The following is a 15,000-nucleotide window of genomic DNA, read 5'->3' as shown; positions in this document are numbered from 1 at the left end:
AGGCGGCGACATTGAACACATACAGGTGATAGACACCACGAGACGTCAGGCTTCACACTGATCTGATCAAAAACAACAACAACAACAACACCAAATAGAGACAACCTCATCTACCACAAGATGCATGCTGTAAAATAGATTTATTATGTTTATTATATCTGACTTTAAAAAAAACCTTCACACCCACAGTGAACAGTGTTTATTTATTGATTGCATCCGTCTATGTTTCTATGCCTGCTGTCCGTCTCTTGACCTGCAGACACCTCCAACCCCTTCACCCTGAAACTCTGCTTCTCCACCTCCTCCCACCTGTGAGCCAGAGACAAGATGGCCGCCACAGTCGCCAGCTCCTCCCAAGTTGTATGACTAAGGAGGAAAATTATGAGTTGTTTTTTTCTCCCGAGAGATGGATGGATGGATTTTATTTGTGTGGCCCTCGTTTAGTTGAGCATTGAGATGGAGTCGAGGTCTTTTAGTGGCGAAAAAAGCACATTATTGACCTCCATGGTCCTTTGAGCCTCCTTTAAAACGTGGAGGATGCCAGCGATGGACAGATCAAATCACACGTGAGAAATCAACTCAATAAATGTCTTCATCCTCCACAAAAGGCCTTCATATTGAAAATATCAGCGGTTAAAAGAGTCCCATGTGACACAGCCTTTTAAAGGAGTGATGTAGTTGTTGGTCGAACTCAGGGAGGAATCATTGAAGCAATCAGACATCACAGTCTTTATGGGACTATCCTAAAATATCTTTTATTTGTAATAAGTCATTTTAATATGGTTGGAGTGTAGGATTTAGTTGGTTTTATTTAACTTGAATTAAAAGTTATTTTATTAACTTAATTTAGCCATTAATGGTAAATCAGGGTTTGTTCTGAGTTTTATTTGTGTGATTGATTGTTTTTTTAATTTTAATTGTTTTAAATGTACTTTCTGTGTTTCCTCCACAGCTGTGCTCCTGATTTACTTTTTTAATAAGAAGGGGGTTGGCTCTTGTTTGACTGAGCAGCTGCTCACTACTGTTAGTGTTTAAATATATGTATATATTATTTATTAATTGAACGTTTTCAGAATAATCACATTTTCAGGCTAAAGTCCTCTTTTTTGAATGTACAACGTTTTGGCTTTATTAAATACCATAATTAATCTTTGTACTATGATGTTTTTTTAGCAGGAGGCTGTAATGCTGCCGTGTTTTAGAAACTCGGGCCTCCGGTTCAGATACTGAAGATGCAAATTGGTGAACGCGCCGTGCTGAGTTTCCGTAACAGGAACATAACCCGCAACACTTTTTATCATCATTTATCATCCTTGTAGCCGGTTTAGTGTTTTCACCAAGAAATTATTTCTGATCTGAATCCTTCATCAGCAAACGTTACTCTCTGGAAACTAACTAATTCTTATTTGAATATTACAGATAAGTCCTGTATGTATTTAATAAGTGTGTGTATAGTCATTGCATGGGTGCACATTTTGTATTCTCATACACATGAAGTCTAGGGGTCATTTTAGATTCAATTCAGTTTATTTTATACAGCCCGATATCACAAATTACAAATTCCCTAAAGAGGGCTTTACAGTCCGTACACATACGACATCCCTGACATTTGACCTCACATCGGATCAGGAAAAAACTCCCCAAAAAACAGGAAAAAACTTTCATGGGGAAAAAAGTGAACAGAGTGTATGAATAGTTGGTGGTAGGCATGGACCACGATCCAGACCTCCACCCATGAGCTGAAGGAGGTAGAATCAATGTGCCATGTAGAATAAAGGCATCTTACATGCTCTACAAACCCTACAGTGTGCTGCCTTTTGGATAATTGTTGACACCGTATCCCACGAGATGAAATAAGAGCGTTACGCCTGGAGGACCCAACGAGCAGCCTGTACCCAGAAGGCCGAGCAGCGCTTCTACTCCATTGTCTGTGTGTACGCGTCCTGTGTGTGTGTGTGTGTGGCTGCTCGCGGTCAGCCTGAAACAACACAGGCTGGTCGTTCTGCAAAGGAAGTAAAGGGGGAAGTGAAATGACGGCCAAAGGCTTCGCCGCATGTTTCAGCTGCGGCCATCAGATGACCGTGGACCACGCTGACACGCCGGCGTGGAGACGTCCAGGTGGCGGAGGGCGTAATCGGATCTGGTGAGAAAAATGTACAGAAGTCCCAGCATGCACTGGGGCGAGGAGTCACAGAAACGAGCAGGTTTCCCCCTGACGGGCGGTATGTAGCGTGGCGAGAGGGAGTCAGTTGACTGGTCTCGCTCCACATCCGTTTCCTACCCAAAGAGTCACAAGGTCTCAACAACAAGTTCTGCCATTCAGGCCGGATTTGCTCTGGTTTGGTCGGTTCCAGCGCCACTTGGATCGTTAAAATCCCTAAAAATGTTTAAAGTGTATGGGATGAGGTGGTACACGAATGTGAATTTGAACTCACACCTTGTAAGACAAAAAAATCTGGATAAATGTTTTAAATGATTAGATTTTAGCTACAATATCTGACAATAACATTATTTTCCAATACCAATCAATACTTATATTTAAAGCCTCACTAATCAGTTAATTTGTTTATATTAATAAATGACTTGTTTGATGTGAAAGGTCCAGAGACAATGATCAACTGACCCTGCAGTCCCCTTATCTCTATATGCTTTTAAACCTTTTTTTAGCTCCTAGTTTTTGCTGCATATTTACCGTCTGACCTATTTCAGCACATTTTTATTTCCCTACAATCTGCAACTTTACTATTTTGGTTATCAGTGTTGTTTCGAGCAGTTTTCTGATAAACCCAGGGAACCTGCTCATGCAGGCAGACACAGTTAGAGACTATCTCGTGGACACAGTGGAGCATTTAGCGGCTAGAAAGACAGAGATTCCCCCTTGAGGAGAAGGTGGAGACCAAAAACAGAGCTAAACTAGAATGGGCACTCGGTAGAGCGCATACCTTCGCATATCACAAGATTGGGCATTGAATTATGAACATTTTGGCATTAGTTGCATGCCAATTGGACAAAAATGTATCGTGCTATGGTAAAAAAAGAGTTTGACCTTTCCATAACCTTGACCTTGACCTTTGACCCGATTGATCCCAAAATCTAATCAAATGGTCCCCGGATAATAACCAATCATCTCACCAAATTTCATGCGATTCAAGAACATTTTGACCTGTTCATGACCTTTGACCTTGACCTTTGACCCGATCGATCCCAAAATCTAATCAACTGGTCCCCGGATAATAAACAATGATCCCACCAAATTTCATGCGATTCGGTTCAATACTTTTTGAGTTCTGCGAAAGATTTTGACCTGTTCATGACCTTTGACCTTTGACCCGATCGATCCCAAAATCTCATCAACTGGTCCCCGGATAATAAACAATCATCCCACCAAATTTCATGCGATTCGGTTCAATACTTTTTGAGTTTTGCGAATAACACGCATACAAATAAATAAATAAATAAATACACTGCGATCAAAACATAACCTTCTGACATTTTCAATGCGAAGGTAAAAAAGGAGAATATTAGGCTGACATCAGGTTGACCTCAGTACTGGACAGAAAGCTTTACACAGATGTTAATTTTTTTAATGAAAATAGATGACCGGCTCTTTTTCTAACACACTTGTGGAAATACTCCACAATTAAAAGAATGAAAACTAGAAGTATTCATTATGCAGTGAAATACTTTGTCAGTACTGTTTTTGCATTAATATTACTCTGTATGTGGAATTGATCAGCTTTAGATGTTTACGGTTGTGCTTTCTAACTCCTTTACGCACGGAAAGGTAGTTTAATCTACAGCGATGCATCATGTTCTATAAGATCATGTTTGTACTGTGAAAACCATATATTTTCAATTTGAAAATTCGTGAGCTCAGAAAAACAGCCCTGTTTTTTTACTTTGGTGACGATGCATGTTCCAGCTGATCCAAGAGGCTTTTTAAACAGTTTAAAAGCTTAAAAAATATAGTTTTTTGAGCCATACTACATTTCATTCTTCAGTTTATTACACATTAAGATCAACACATCTGGAGACGTGTGGTTTACACTGGAAGGGAAGTGCATGACAAATGAATGTGACAGCTGTCAGACAAATGTAGTGGAGTGAAATGTGCAATGTGTATTACGTCGCATAAAATTGAAATATTCAAGTAAAGTACAAGTACCTCGAATGTGTACTTTATTGCAGCACTTCTTTCGGGCCCAGCGTCAACGGAGGGGGGCGAGGTAAACACGACGTACTTTAGGACCACGCGGACACCGCCGCAGCTCAGAGATCCGTGACGTCAAGGACAGCGCTTTGGCCGCTATCGAGAAAGATGGCGGCGGAGGAGGACAGGTTGAAGCGGCGGAATCACAAAAACAGCATCTTCAAAGAAGGTGATTTAAACGTACACCGAAACGGATGGAAACGATGTAAGCGACGCGACGGACGACGGCGGGTGAATAGTTTCTGCATACGTGACCCCACCTCCACCCGTCCACTGCCGTGTGGATGGGGGGCGGGCAGTCGGTAACGGGGCAGCGCTTCGCCGCTTTTGTCGAATATTCGCGTCCCGCTGCGAAATCACTCGCGTCGCGAGCGGTAAAGAATTCAAAAAAATTCAAAAAAACCGTCGCTGTGACAACGGCCTGGTCGCCAGGTAACGGCCCGAGGCCAGCCAACTGCCGTTGGGGTGTAATCTCATTTACGTTAGCGCACATCACAGGTGTGTGTGTGGGGTTGGGAGGGAGGGACAACTGTGTTATAAAAAAAAAACGATTGTAAAAACAAGCCAAACTCACGCCGGACTCCATTAAAAAAAACGACCAGTTAAGATAACTTCCGTCTCCTCTTCGCAAGGGTTAATACAGCTACCCTTTAAACGACTCCATTTCATGATTATTAGTTACTGTGTTTAATTCGGCGTTGTTTTCTCTCTCAAAAACAATATTAAATGGGCTTTTAACCATTTTTTAAATGAGGTGATATGGCGCCTTGTGACCAGCTGTCAGGCAGCTAGCCTGGAAGCTAGCGGCTAGCCGTCCAACCCTCTTAAAGGGTACCTGTAGTGCAAAACAATATGTAGCCAGATCAAAAGATAATGTGTTTCTAAAGGTTATTCATGCACTGACGGTCCAGTATTCAGTTTAGGCTGTTTGAATATGTCGATCGTTGATAGATCGACAGCCAGCGAAACCGCAAACAAATGCTGAGAGATTAATATGGACGATGAAAGATTGTCTGATTCAGCAACTGAAAGCAGACTATCGATTCTGATAGAGTGCATTTGTTGTATGTCCGATGATATAGTGTCATTAGACCTCATCTGCTTCTGGAGATGTCTTTCATTGATGCAATGATCCAGAGGACTGTCAACGCAACACGAGACAGAAATGACATGCTGCTGGAGAAAGTGACCAATTTTTTTAATGTCATGCGATCTCACCCTGATATAGATTGCGATCTATCCTCATAGTTAGCTTTGAGCTGGCGTGACTTGTTGACAACGAATGGATGTAGCACGTTGTTGTTTTGCACTACAGGTACCCTTTAAGCTACCACCATTCTGTTATTGTGGCATTTATACTACTGCTCAGTATCTGATGCTAATCTGTCTCACAACCAAGTAACTGGGGAGATCTCCCAGTGCTCTGGGTTACTTGTCTTTTTAAATTCAAGGTTTTTTATTTGCCATCTGTGCCTAGACCAGCAGTCCAGACGCATCGGAATTATGTTTGCATTATAAATGAGGTAGTGAGGGAGACTCTGGCTTATTATCACTGCTTTTATCAACATGGTGACCGCTATAATTGTTCGAAATCCAGTCAGTGTTTTGACCGAGTCTAAAGCCGATAATCACAGGTGGGTGTGTGTGTGTGTGTGTGTGTGTGTGTGTGTGTGTGTGGTTTAGGTTTACCAGTGTTTTGATCCACACAAAGCAGGTGCTGCTGCTTGTGTTGCTGCAGCTGCATTGAGCTCCACTGGGCTCTTTGTGTGGAGGACTGCACACTATGTGCTAACACCAAAGTGGGGCAAAAAACCCAAGTCATGTGGCGTGTGCATAACTGTGCCTCTTGTTCCAGATTCACATTTTCAAGCCTGAGAAGTCTCCCACTCCCCGAGGAGGATCGCCTCTCGTTGCCGACTTCCACGGGCTCTGTTATTGCACGCCAAATAAAAATGGATAGTCTCGAGGCTTCAATCGTTGTCGTGGATCTTTGGACGAGGGCTTTTTTCAAAGGGCCGCATCGACCTCAAACCAGCAACGTTAGTGAATGGACTTTGTTGTGTAGAGTCTCTTCTTACGCAAGCACAAGTAGAACTAGCACAGGCTGTCAGATGCCATGAGACATGGGGGACTGTACTGGGATCGTTATTGTCCCTTTTCCCCCCAGATCCACATTTTAAGACTCTTAACTATCCAAACTGCAAATCCCAGCTGCCTCGTTTTTAAAAGTACAAGTTGAGGTGAATGTTGCCCCTCCTTGCGAGCGCCTCGTCTCCCAGGGCCAGGAGCTCGGTGCTGTGAATGCAGTCCGACCAGACTCGCATGCTGCTGACGGTCTGCTCAGTAGACACGTTCCTCACGTTGGAGGTTTAGTCTCATGTTACAGGCCGCGATGGAAGGGATTACTGGAAGGTAACCAGTGTGATGTAAGACAGGAATCCACTGATCCGCTTGAACTGTTTGATAAGCAGTGAAAGAAAAAAGCGTATTCACTGATGACGTATGCAGCGTCATCAGTGAATAGATAGATAGATAGATAGATAGATAGTTTATTTATCCCCAGAATAGAAATTTATATATAGATAGATGAATACACAAAATTAAAAAGAGACAAAGGGTATAACCAGTAGCAAGCATAAACAATAACAAAAACCAAAACACAATATAAGAAGTTGTAGTGAATCTGTGTTGAGAGGTGCTGTTGTAGAGTCCTTAGGCTGGAGGGCAGGAATGTTCTCCTGGCAGATGAGGGCGGTGGTGGTGGAGAGAGTGGTCCTCTCTGTCAATGGTGGTCCAGGTGGAGTGGGTGAGAGGGTGGTCCCCACCCGCCTCAGGACACCAGTTCTCCAACTGTCCACCTTAACCAGTTTGTTATGCGCCCTGGGCAGCTGGCCGATGAACCCAGACGGCTTCCCACTGCTGCAGTGCCAACCGACTGGCCACTCAGCGATGCTGCTCCCAGCAGACAATGGCACAACTCAGACATCCGGCCACACTGTTGACAACCGACTGGTTTCATGTTCCCACATCTTGCTTCTTTCTTGCAAAAGATCAACTCTCTCTGTTGGTGTCCACCAGCACCATGTGTGCCCAGGTTGACACACTCCTCCCTCATGTCCGTCCGGACCACCATCCACCACTCCAGAAGTCCACCTCCATCACCAGTCCTGGAGGTGCTCCTGTCAGCCCCCTGGCCACACCACCACCATCTCTCCTCCCACACCTCCCCCGCAGGTGGTTCTCATCGGCCACCCTTACAAAGTCCTCCACACTCCCTAAATCACTCTACTCCTGCATCTAAATACAGTACTTACTGCAGAATGATCTCACTGTTGTGGAATGGACCACTGGGTGAAGGAAGGCAAGGTCAGTGAGACAGGGTGAAGGAAGGCCTTCAAAATTAAAAAGCTTTAAAAAGTCTTAAATTCTCTTAAAAAAAAAAGGCCTTAAATTAAATTAATTTAAAATTTAAATTGTCTTAAATTATTGTCTTAATTGTTCTTATGTTGTTCTTAATGGTTTTGATGGTCTATGTCTGTGTCGGTCGGCGCTCGTGTCCCTCTCTGTCTCTGGTGTCACCACGCCGTCTCAAAGGGGCCCGTATCCCGCCCCATGCTCTGGGGTCAAAGCGTCGACGTCCCATCACGACAACGTGGGATCATCGAAGTCAACGGCTTGAAAGGAAGCATGTTCTGTGTTGAGTGGGTGAAATGCTGTTGTCTCGTGTCGCGGAATGTCAGTACTTGGAATCTCACGAGTGAGCTGGAAAGCAACAGGGAGCTAGCGAAGGCCGCCAGCAAGGGCTGAGGCTAGGCACCGCCGCGCAGCCAGCAACGACGACTAGCTGCAACGCTGGCCGCCGCGGAGGAAATCCAGCGGGGAGCGTGTCACAAAGAATCAATCACGTGAAACCAGCACGTCTCATTTCTTTCCAGACTCTGGTGGACACCACCACGAGACTCACTCGACCCACGAGACCAGACCACAGACAGACAGACAGACCACCCAGACCAGACTGAAAAGCTCATGGTCAGGTCTGTGCTCTGCTCCATGACCCATGGGATCCCAGAACCACGAGCATCATGCTTACATTCAGTCTAAAACAATATATATAATCTAACCAATACACTATATATGTATATCATATTCTAATTTTTTCATGTGTGTCAAGTATGTGTAAAGTGCATGGCGTTTTCACACACATATTAACATTAATTAAACTAATTTATAAGTAGTAGAGTGGTGGTTACTGTATTTTGTATGTATGTTCAGGTACATAGTGTCAATATGGCTACATAGTGTTCATTTGAAAATTCATTTTTCATCATTATTTTCATTTCTGACATTAATTCATTCATATGGTGTCATAAGAGATGTAAGTGACTGTGGTTTGTGTTGTTTCTGCTTTTCTCTTTTTTTTTTTGTTTGAATCCATGTCAACTTTTTGTTTTTTGGTTTTTTAAAGACAAAAAGGATTGTTTTTTTTATATTCACAGAAGCTCAAGAGGAGTTTTCCTAGTATATTGACACAACTCAGGATCACATAGAGAAGAGAGAACACACACACCACACACACACACACACACTCTCTCACACACACACACACACACACACACACATTCTATTATGTAAATGTATTGCAATTTTGTAGCATTTATTTTATTATTGTTTTTATTTTTTTTTGTTTTTTTTGTTGTATTTTAATTATATTATATTTATATTTACTTGATTTTTGTTCATTTGTTCATAATGTTCAAATGTTCTGAAATGTTGTATTAATAAATAATAATGTACACATGAAATGATTTGTTTTTTTTTTTTTTTTGCATTATTACATTTTGTTTAATTTGACAGTGTGAGTTTTTGAATTTAGATTAATGTATATAATGTATATTTTCTTCAGTCTTAAATTTTATTATTACGTGGTCTTAAAAGTCTTAACTTAAAAAAAATTATTTAAAATTATTTATGTAGACACCCTGAGAACAGTTCTGTGGGGCTTCAGCATCTCACACCCACGTTCACCACAGAGAGCAGCCATTCTGACAAACTGTGGTCTGCCTGTGAGGTAGTCAGTGATCCAGGAGATGGTGGACGCGTCAAACTATCTTAGTTACCAGAGGCTTAAAATTATGGTATTTTGATGAATAAAACCGTTTAACTCGAGGCGTGACCGTGAGATGAAATGTGCGTGTGCAAAATGTTCCCTTTTCTCCCTGTGAAAGTTTTTTTTCTATTTCCTGGGAGTTTTTCTTGATCCGATGTGAGGTCAAAGGTCAGGGAGGTCGTATGTGTACAGACTGTAAAGCCCTCTGAGGCTAATTTATGATTACCTTCGCATTGAAAATGCGGAAGGTAATGTTTTGATCGCCGTGTATTTATTTATTTATTTATTTGTATGCGTGTTATTCGCTTAAGTAAAAAAGGATTAAACCGAATCGCATGAAATTTGGTGGGATGATTGGTTATTATCCGGGGACCATTTGATTAGATTTTGGGATCGATCGGGTCAAAGGTCAAAGTCATGAAAAAGGGCAAAATCTTCTTAAATCGCATGAAATTTGGTGGGATGATTGGTTATTATCCGGGGACCATTTCATTCGATTCTTTTTACCATAGCACGGTAAATTTTTATCCAATTGGCATGCAACTAATGCCAAAATGTTCATAATTCAATGCCCAATCTTGTGATATGCGAAGGTATGCGCTCTACCGAGTGCCCGTTCATGAAGCGACCGTGTGTATTTGAGCCGGCGAGGCGCGTTGCCTCTCACGGCCCCGACCTCGCTCAACGCTGACCTGAATGAAGACTCTTCTTCCTACGAGGCCGCAGGCCGCTGGCGGCGGCGGGAGGAGGAGGGGGGGGGGGGGTTGAGTAAATCGCCGTGTTGAGAAAGCGGCGTCACGTAACCGCGGTCTCACGGGTCCCGACACGCCAGTGACTTTTATCGTGACTCGGGCGTCTTTCACGCAAACCTTCAGCAGCTCGTTTCAAACCGCCGAGCGAGAGACGACGACGCTTTATTATTTCACTTGGACGTCCAAAAATAATCACGTGATAATCGTCCTGAAACATCCAGATTGGCGACGTGTAGCGGCGGCCGCACGAGGAGAGCCGACCGACGGCCGTTTACCGTAAACCTCCGTCCCACAACGCCGGCGTTCCCTTCCTCCTCTGTGAAGCGTCTCTAACCGGAGACGTTTAGATGTCCGGAGAACTTTTCTCTTCCCGTCCGACAACCGCTGTCGCTTCTGGAACATCCGAGTTATTGATCCCTGAGAGGGAAACTCTGCAGTCGGACTGCAGAGGGAGAGAAACCCGCGTCCGCTCCGACGCACAGCGCTTTAAATAGATTACGCATGTGCTTTATTCATCCCCGGGGGGAAGAGGTGTCGTCCAAAGAGACGATCACGCAATCCCGGCGTCGATGAGATATCTGCTGTGATTTATTCATATTTTGCGTGAGGTTAAAAGACATTTCCCAAAACAGCCCAAAACCCAGAGGTGGCACCTTCTAAACGTGCCGCTTGTCCCTCTCAGGTGGCCACAGGCTGGACTCCGACGCGTCCCCGATGAGACGCGAGGAGGAGGACGACGACCTTCTGGACGAGGAGGAGGAGGAGGAGGCCGGCGGGCCCCGGCCGGTGCAGATCGTGGTGGCGGACGAGAAGGAGCACTCGTTCTCGCTGCACGAGGCGGCGCTGGAGCGGCTGCTGCTGCAGGAGGAGGTGCAGGACCTCCACGTGGTCGTCGTCTCCGTGGCCGGAGCATTCCGCAAGGGCAAGTCCTTCCTGCTGGACTTCATGCTGCGCTTCATGTACAAACAGGTAACCGCGGCGACGCCAACGGGATGAGCCCGAGACGGTTTAGAAACGTGTCTGATTGAAATCCAGTTCTGCCTCTTTTTTTTGTTGAGAATTACTACGAAATTGGGCAAAATGTCCACGGGTGAGTTTGTTTATATGCCTGATTGTTACTGATGCACACGCACACACACACACACACACACACACATTCTGCGCTCCAACTGCTTTTTTTTAGTTGGTTGCTAAACTGAACGTTGTTGTCTCGTGGTACTTGAACTCTGCGATGGCAATAAACTTGAATCTAACATGTCACGAGTCGACATTATAGGTTACGACTGAATAAAGTGGTTTGACAGAACAATCCCAACTCAAGGTCCACTCACTCTAGTTAACTTTTTATCTGTATCTTATAACCGTATCGACATTCTTCATCAGTGGGTGGAGTCAGCTCATTTATCAAGGAGGGCAGATTTGTTGATCGGCAATATACATGTATTTATTTATATATATTAATTTTTATATATATTTATTTATATATCTATATATATATATAGATATAAATGAATACTATATTTATATATGTATTTATATATATATTTATATATAAATAAATAATTTATATTTATTTATTTATATATATATCTAACACTAAGAGGGGGCAGTGGCTGGAATCCTTCCTCCGGTCTAAACTGGCTTTGCTCTCGATCAGCGGAGAGATCTTCATGTTCTGGACGATGGTCGTTCCATCAGGCCTCGCCCGGCTGATCATTAGATTAGATGCTCCTATCAGACCGTGTTGTTGTTGTTGTGGTTTGTCTTCCAGTGTTTCAGGAACTATAAAGACCGTTTAAATCTTGACAGTCGTGTATTTGTAGGTTTGATGTTGGTTATTTGTCCAGTGAGGCTTTAATCAGATTACAAAACGGGATCAGGAGAAGTTTGTCAACGCAAAATGAAATCGGAGGGAGAGGGAGAGAGAGTCCACACGTCGTTTCATTCTGTATTTGAGGCTAGCATCTGAATGTGGCGTTCTTGCCCGTGACCTCTCTGCCCTCCTCTTGTCTCCGTCCAGTCGGACTCGTGGGTCGGCGGCGAGGAGGAGCCTCTGACCGGCTTCAGCTGGCGGGGCGGCTGCGAGCGCGAGACCACGGGCATCCTGGCCTGGAGCGAGGTGTTCGTGGTGGAGAAACCAGACGGCTGCAAGGTCAGCGGGCGGGGCCGAGCCCGGCGAGCGCCTCCCGAGTCATGATGTCTCTGTCGTGTTTTTGAAGACGCAGGAATGAATGACTTGTCGTCGCTGTCGCAGGTCGCAGTTCTACTCATCGACACGCAGGGGGCGTTCGACAGCCAGTCGACCATCAAAGACTGCGCCACCCTGTTCGCCCTGAGCACCATGACCAGCTCCGTGCAGGTCGGCCGGGAATCGGATCTGATGGTGGTTGTTTTTTTAGAGCGACAATGACGTCACCAGGCGGATAACGGGGTATGTTGTGTGTTCTCAGGTGTACAACCTGTCCCAGAACGTCCAGGAGGACGACCTGCAGCACCTCCAGGTCAGCAACTCGAGACACTCCACGAGCATCGAGTAGAAAACGATTGGACATTCTTAATTTGAAAAAAGAAATGCAACCAATAATCGATAGAGAATAACTCGTATTTAGATATATATATATATACTTTATTAATGATAAATGCACACTATGATATACAGGGATCAAAGAAGTATTTTAATTTGTTGTGCATGTGTCAATCAGTTTACAATTGTAAAGAAGAAAAAATAAAAGTAAAGAAAGAAATAAAAGATACAAATAATAACAAAGGCAAAAATAACAAATAATTGTCATAAAACACCCAGACTTTTATTTATTTAACTTAATATCAACATGGACCGACTGAATCAAAGCTGCCTTCATGATTTATTTTTGTATTTACTTTTTGTTGTTTACAAATTTGAGCCAACATTACATTACATTACATGTCATTTAGCAAACGCTTTTATCCAAAGTGCATTCAACCTAGAGTACAAACCAAGAACAACAAGAACACAGGAAGCAACACTTCCTCAACAGTTTTGTTAGGTCATTTGTTGTTGTTGTTGTTTAATTCCTTCCTCTCCCGATGACGAGGCCGGTGGCTGCTCTGGCTGTTATAGAGCTTTGTTTGGTTTCCAGCCCTGACGGATTAACGGAGTGAGCGAAGAGCTCCGTATCAGGTGTGCTGTGGTGCGTTCAGGGTCGAGGATTAACCAAAGCTGAACCTGAACCCAGCAGCCGGCGTCCTCATGGAGCCGAACGCCTCTCAGTGGAACGCTCTCTTCCATCTTTGGTCCCGATAGCTCAGCTCAGGTTGACAGGCCATCAAACAGTGGGGGGGGGGGCGGGGCTTTTGGATTTAATAATATATCCGTTTTCTTTTATTCTTATGAATAATGAGACACATTTTGGATTATTGTTCTTGGGGGAAATTTTTTGTATTGATTAATTTTAAAACGGTTCCGGACAAAGAAGAATCATCTATTGGCCAAGTTGCACATGCAAGGAATGTGACTCTGGTTAAAGGTGTAACAATAAACATAGGCATAGAATAAAGTAATAAAAACATATTACTTTAACCCAGCTTTGCTTTCTCTTTAAAAAAAAATCTAATTCAATCATGGGCCTCCATGAGTCAGCAGGACGTCTCGCACTCATTGAGCTCGATTATATTTTAAGTGTCCGGTGGTGTTCTCTCCTCAGCTCTTCACGGAGTACGGGCGGCTGGCCATGGAGGAAGTCTACGAGAAACCCTTCCAGGTGGGAGCCGCTCCCGACGTCCTCGTGATATTTCCGTTTGACTTTCAGAAACGTGTTTTTTTTTCTTCCTAAATTTGATCGGAATCTTTTTCAGTTTTAAGAAACCGACCAATCGGCACTGTTCCTCTTCTTGTTTTTAGATGCTCCGTTTTAAAGGGGCGGTTCAGATTATCTGAAGCGGGGTTACGTGAGGTCTCTCTCCATAGTCGGTGTATGGCCACTAGAGGGCGCTCCACGCCCGCAGTTAGGAGGAACCAGCACCGAAGCAAAGGCGTGTGCTCCTGTGGACGGGCAGCAGCAAAACATAGTTTTAAAGTGCTATATTTTTTATATTTGCACAGCATTACCTAAGAGAACTGCTTCAGATCCTCTGAACATATTCTAAATATAGCACACACTTATTATTGCATTATCCAAACCGCTGAAATCTGGAAAACTTTGGAATAAATGCTCTCGTCCATCTATCCTCCCCCCCTTTTTTTTCCATGACCTTTGACCTTTGACCCCGTGTTCAGAGTCTGATGTTCCTGATCAGAGACTGGAGCTACCCCTACGAGCACCCATACGGCCTGGAAGGAGGCCTGAGCTTCCTGGAGAAGCGCCTGCAGGTGAGCGGCCGCGTGCCACCGGCTTCTTGGCGTGTTCTTGGCGTGTTGGCGACGTCTCCGGACTGACGGCGTGTCCCCCCCCCTCCCCCCCCCCCCGTCCGTCACCAGGTGAAGCAGAACCAACACGAGGAGCTGCAGAACGTCCGGAAGCACATCCACTCGTGCTTCTCCAACATCGGCTGCTTCCTGCTGCCCCACCCCGGCCTCAAGGTGGCCACCAACCCGCACTTTGATGGGCGGCTCCGAGGTGAAGACCCGACGGCAGGCTCGACCCGTCCAGTCAGAACCAGGCCGGCTCTGTGACTCGTGTGTGTGTGTGTGTGTCTTTGTGTGTGTGTCAGATATCGACGAGGAGTTCACGAAGGAGCTGGTGAACCTCGTCCCTGCGCTGCTGTCTCCAGAGAACCTGGTGGAGAAGGAGGTCGGAGGAGTGAAGATCACCTGCAGAGAGCTGGTGCACTACTTCAAGGTGAGCTCGTCGCCCTGGTTACGGAGGGAGGAAGAGGAGCTCGTGTGACAACCTGCTCCTTCATCGTCCCACGATATGTAGCAGGATGATTTGTTTTGCTCCTCCAGAAAGATC

The 15,000-nt window shown here is 44.6% G+C and overlaps 2 protein-coding genes and 1 long non-coding RNA gene across 4 annotated transcripts in view; 2 read left to right on the top strand and 1 right to left on the bottom strand.

Moving 5' to 3' along the window:
* The window catches only part of LOC130189700 (heterogeneous nuclear ribonucleoprotein L-like), a gene marked incomplete at its 5' end in the record, with an annotated part of 10,193 nt that extends 9,878 nt beyond the window's left edge, over positions 1 to 315 (top strand). Inside the window, one exon of the mRNA XM_056408637.1 lies at positions 260 to 315. Within this exon, the coding sequence (XP_056264612.1) occupies positions 260 to 315 (56 nt within the window). The remainder of the gene's footprint in view (positions 1 to 259) is intronic.
* Positions 316 to 1,505: 1,190 nt separating this feature from the next.
* LOC130189703 (uncharacterized) lies at positions 1,506 to 4,440 on the bottom strand. The gene is made up of 3 exons (XR_008830856.1): positions 4,395 to 4,440; positions 4,166 to 4,306; positions 1,506 to 2,140 (listed from the first exon to the last, which is right to left on the bottom strand). It is a non-coding gene; the product is annotated as an uncharacterized LOC130189703 (long non-coding RNA).
* The window catches only part of LOC130189695 (atlastin-2-like), a 15,579-nt gene continuing 4,855 nt past the window's right edge, over positions 4,277 to 15,000 (top strand). For both annotated transcript variants that reach the window (XM_056408631.1, XM_056408630.1), the window contains exons 1-9: positions 4,277 to 4,379; positions 10,752 to 11,038; positions 12,090 to 12,221; positions 12,324 to 12,428; positions 12,520 to 12,570; positions 13,753 to 13,809; positions 14,325 to 14,417; positions 14,526 to 14,664; positions 14,759 to 14,886. In XM_056408631.1, the coding sequence (XP_056264606.1) occupies positions 4,319 to 4,379; positions 10,752 to 11,038; positions 12,090 to 12,221; positions 12,324 to 12,428; positions 12,520 to 12,570; positions 13,753 to 13,809; positions 14,325 to 14,417; positions 14,526 to 14,664; positions 14,759 to 14,886 (1,053 nt within the window). In that variant the 5' untranslated portion in view covers positions 4,277 to 4,318. The remainder of the gene's footprint in view (positions 4,380 to 10,751; positions 11,039 to 12,089; positions 12,222 to 12,323; positions 12,429 to 12,519; positions 12,571 to 13,752; positions 13,810 to 14,324; positions 14,418 to 14,525; positions 14,665 to 14,758; positions 14,887 to 15,000) is intronic.

This window comes from Pseudoliparis swirei, chromosome 24, assembly GCF_029220125.1.
Source record: "Pseudoliparis swirei isolate HS2019 ecotype Mariana Trench chromosome 24, NWPU_hadal_v1, whole genome shotgun sequence".
Classification (NCBI taxonomy): domain Eukaryota; kingdom Metazoa; phylum Chordata; class Actinopteri; order Perciformes; family Liparidae; genus Pseudoliparis; species Pseudoliparis swirei.
The sequence above is the reverse complement of the archived record's forward strand: the minus strand, read 5'-3'. Positions and strand labels throughout refer to the sequence as shown.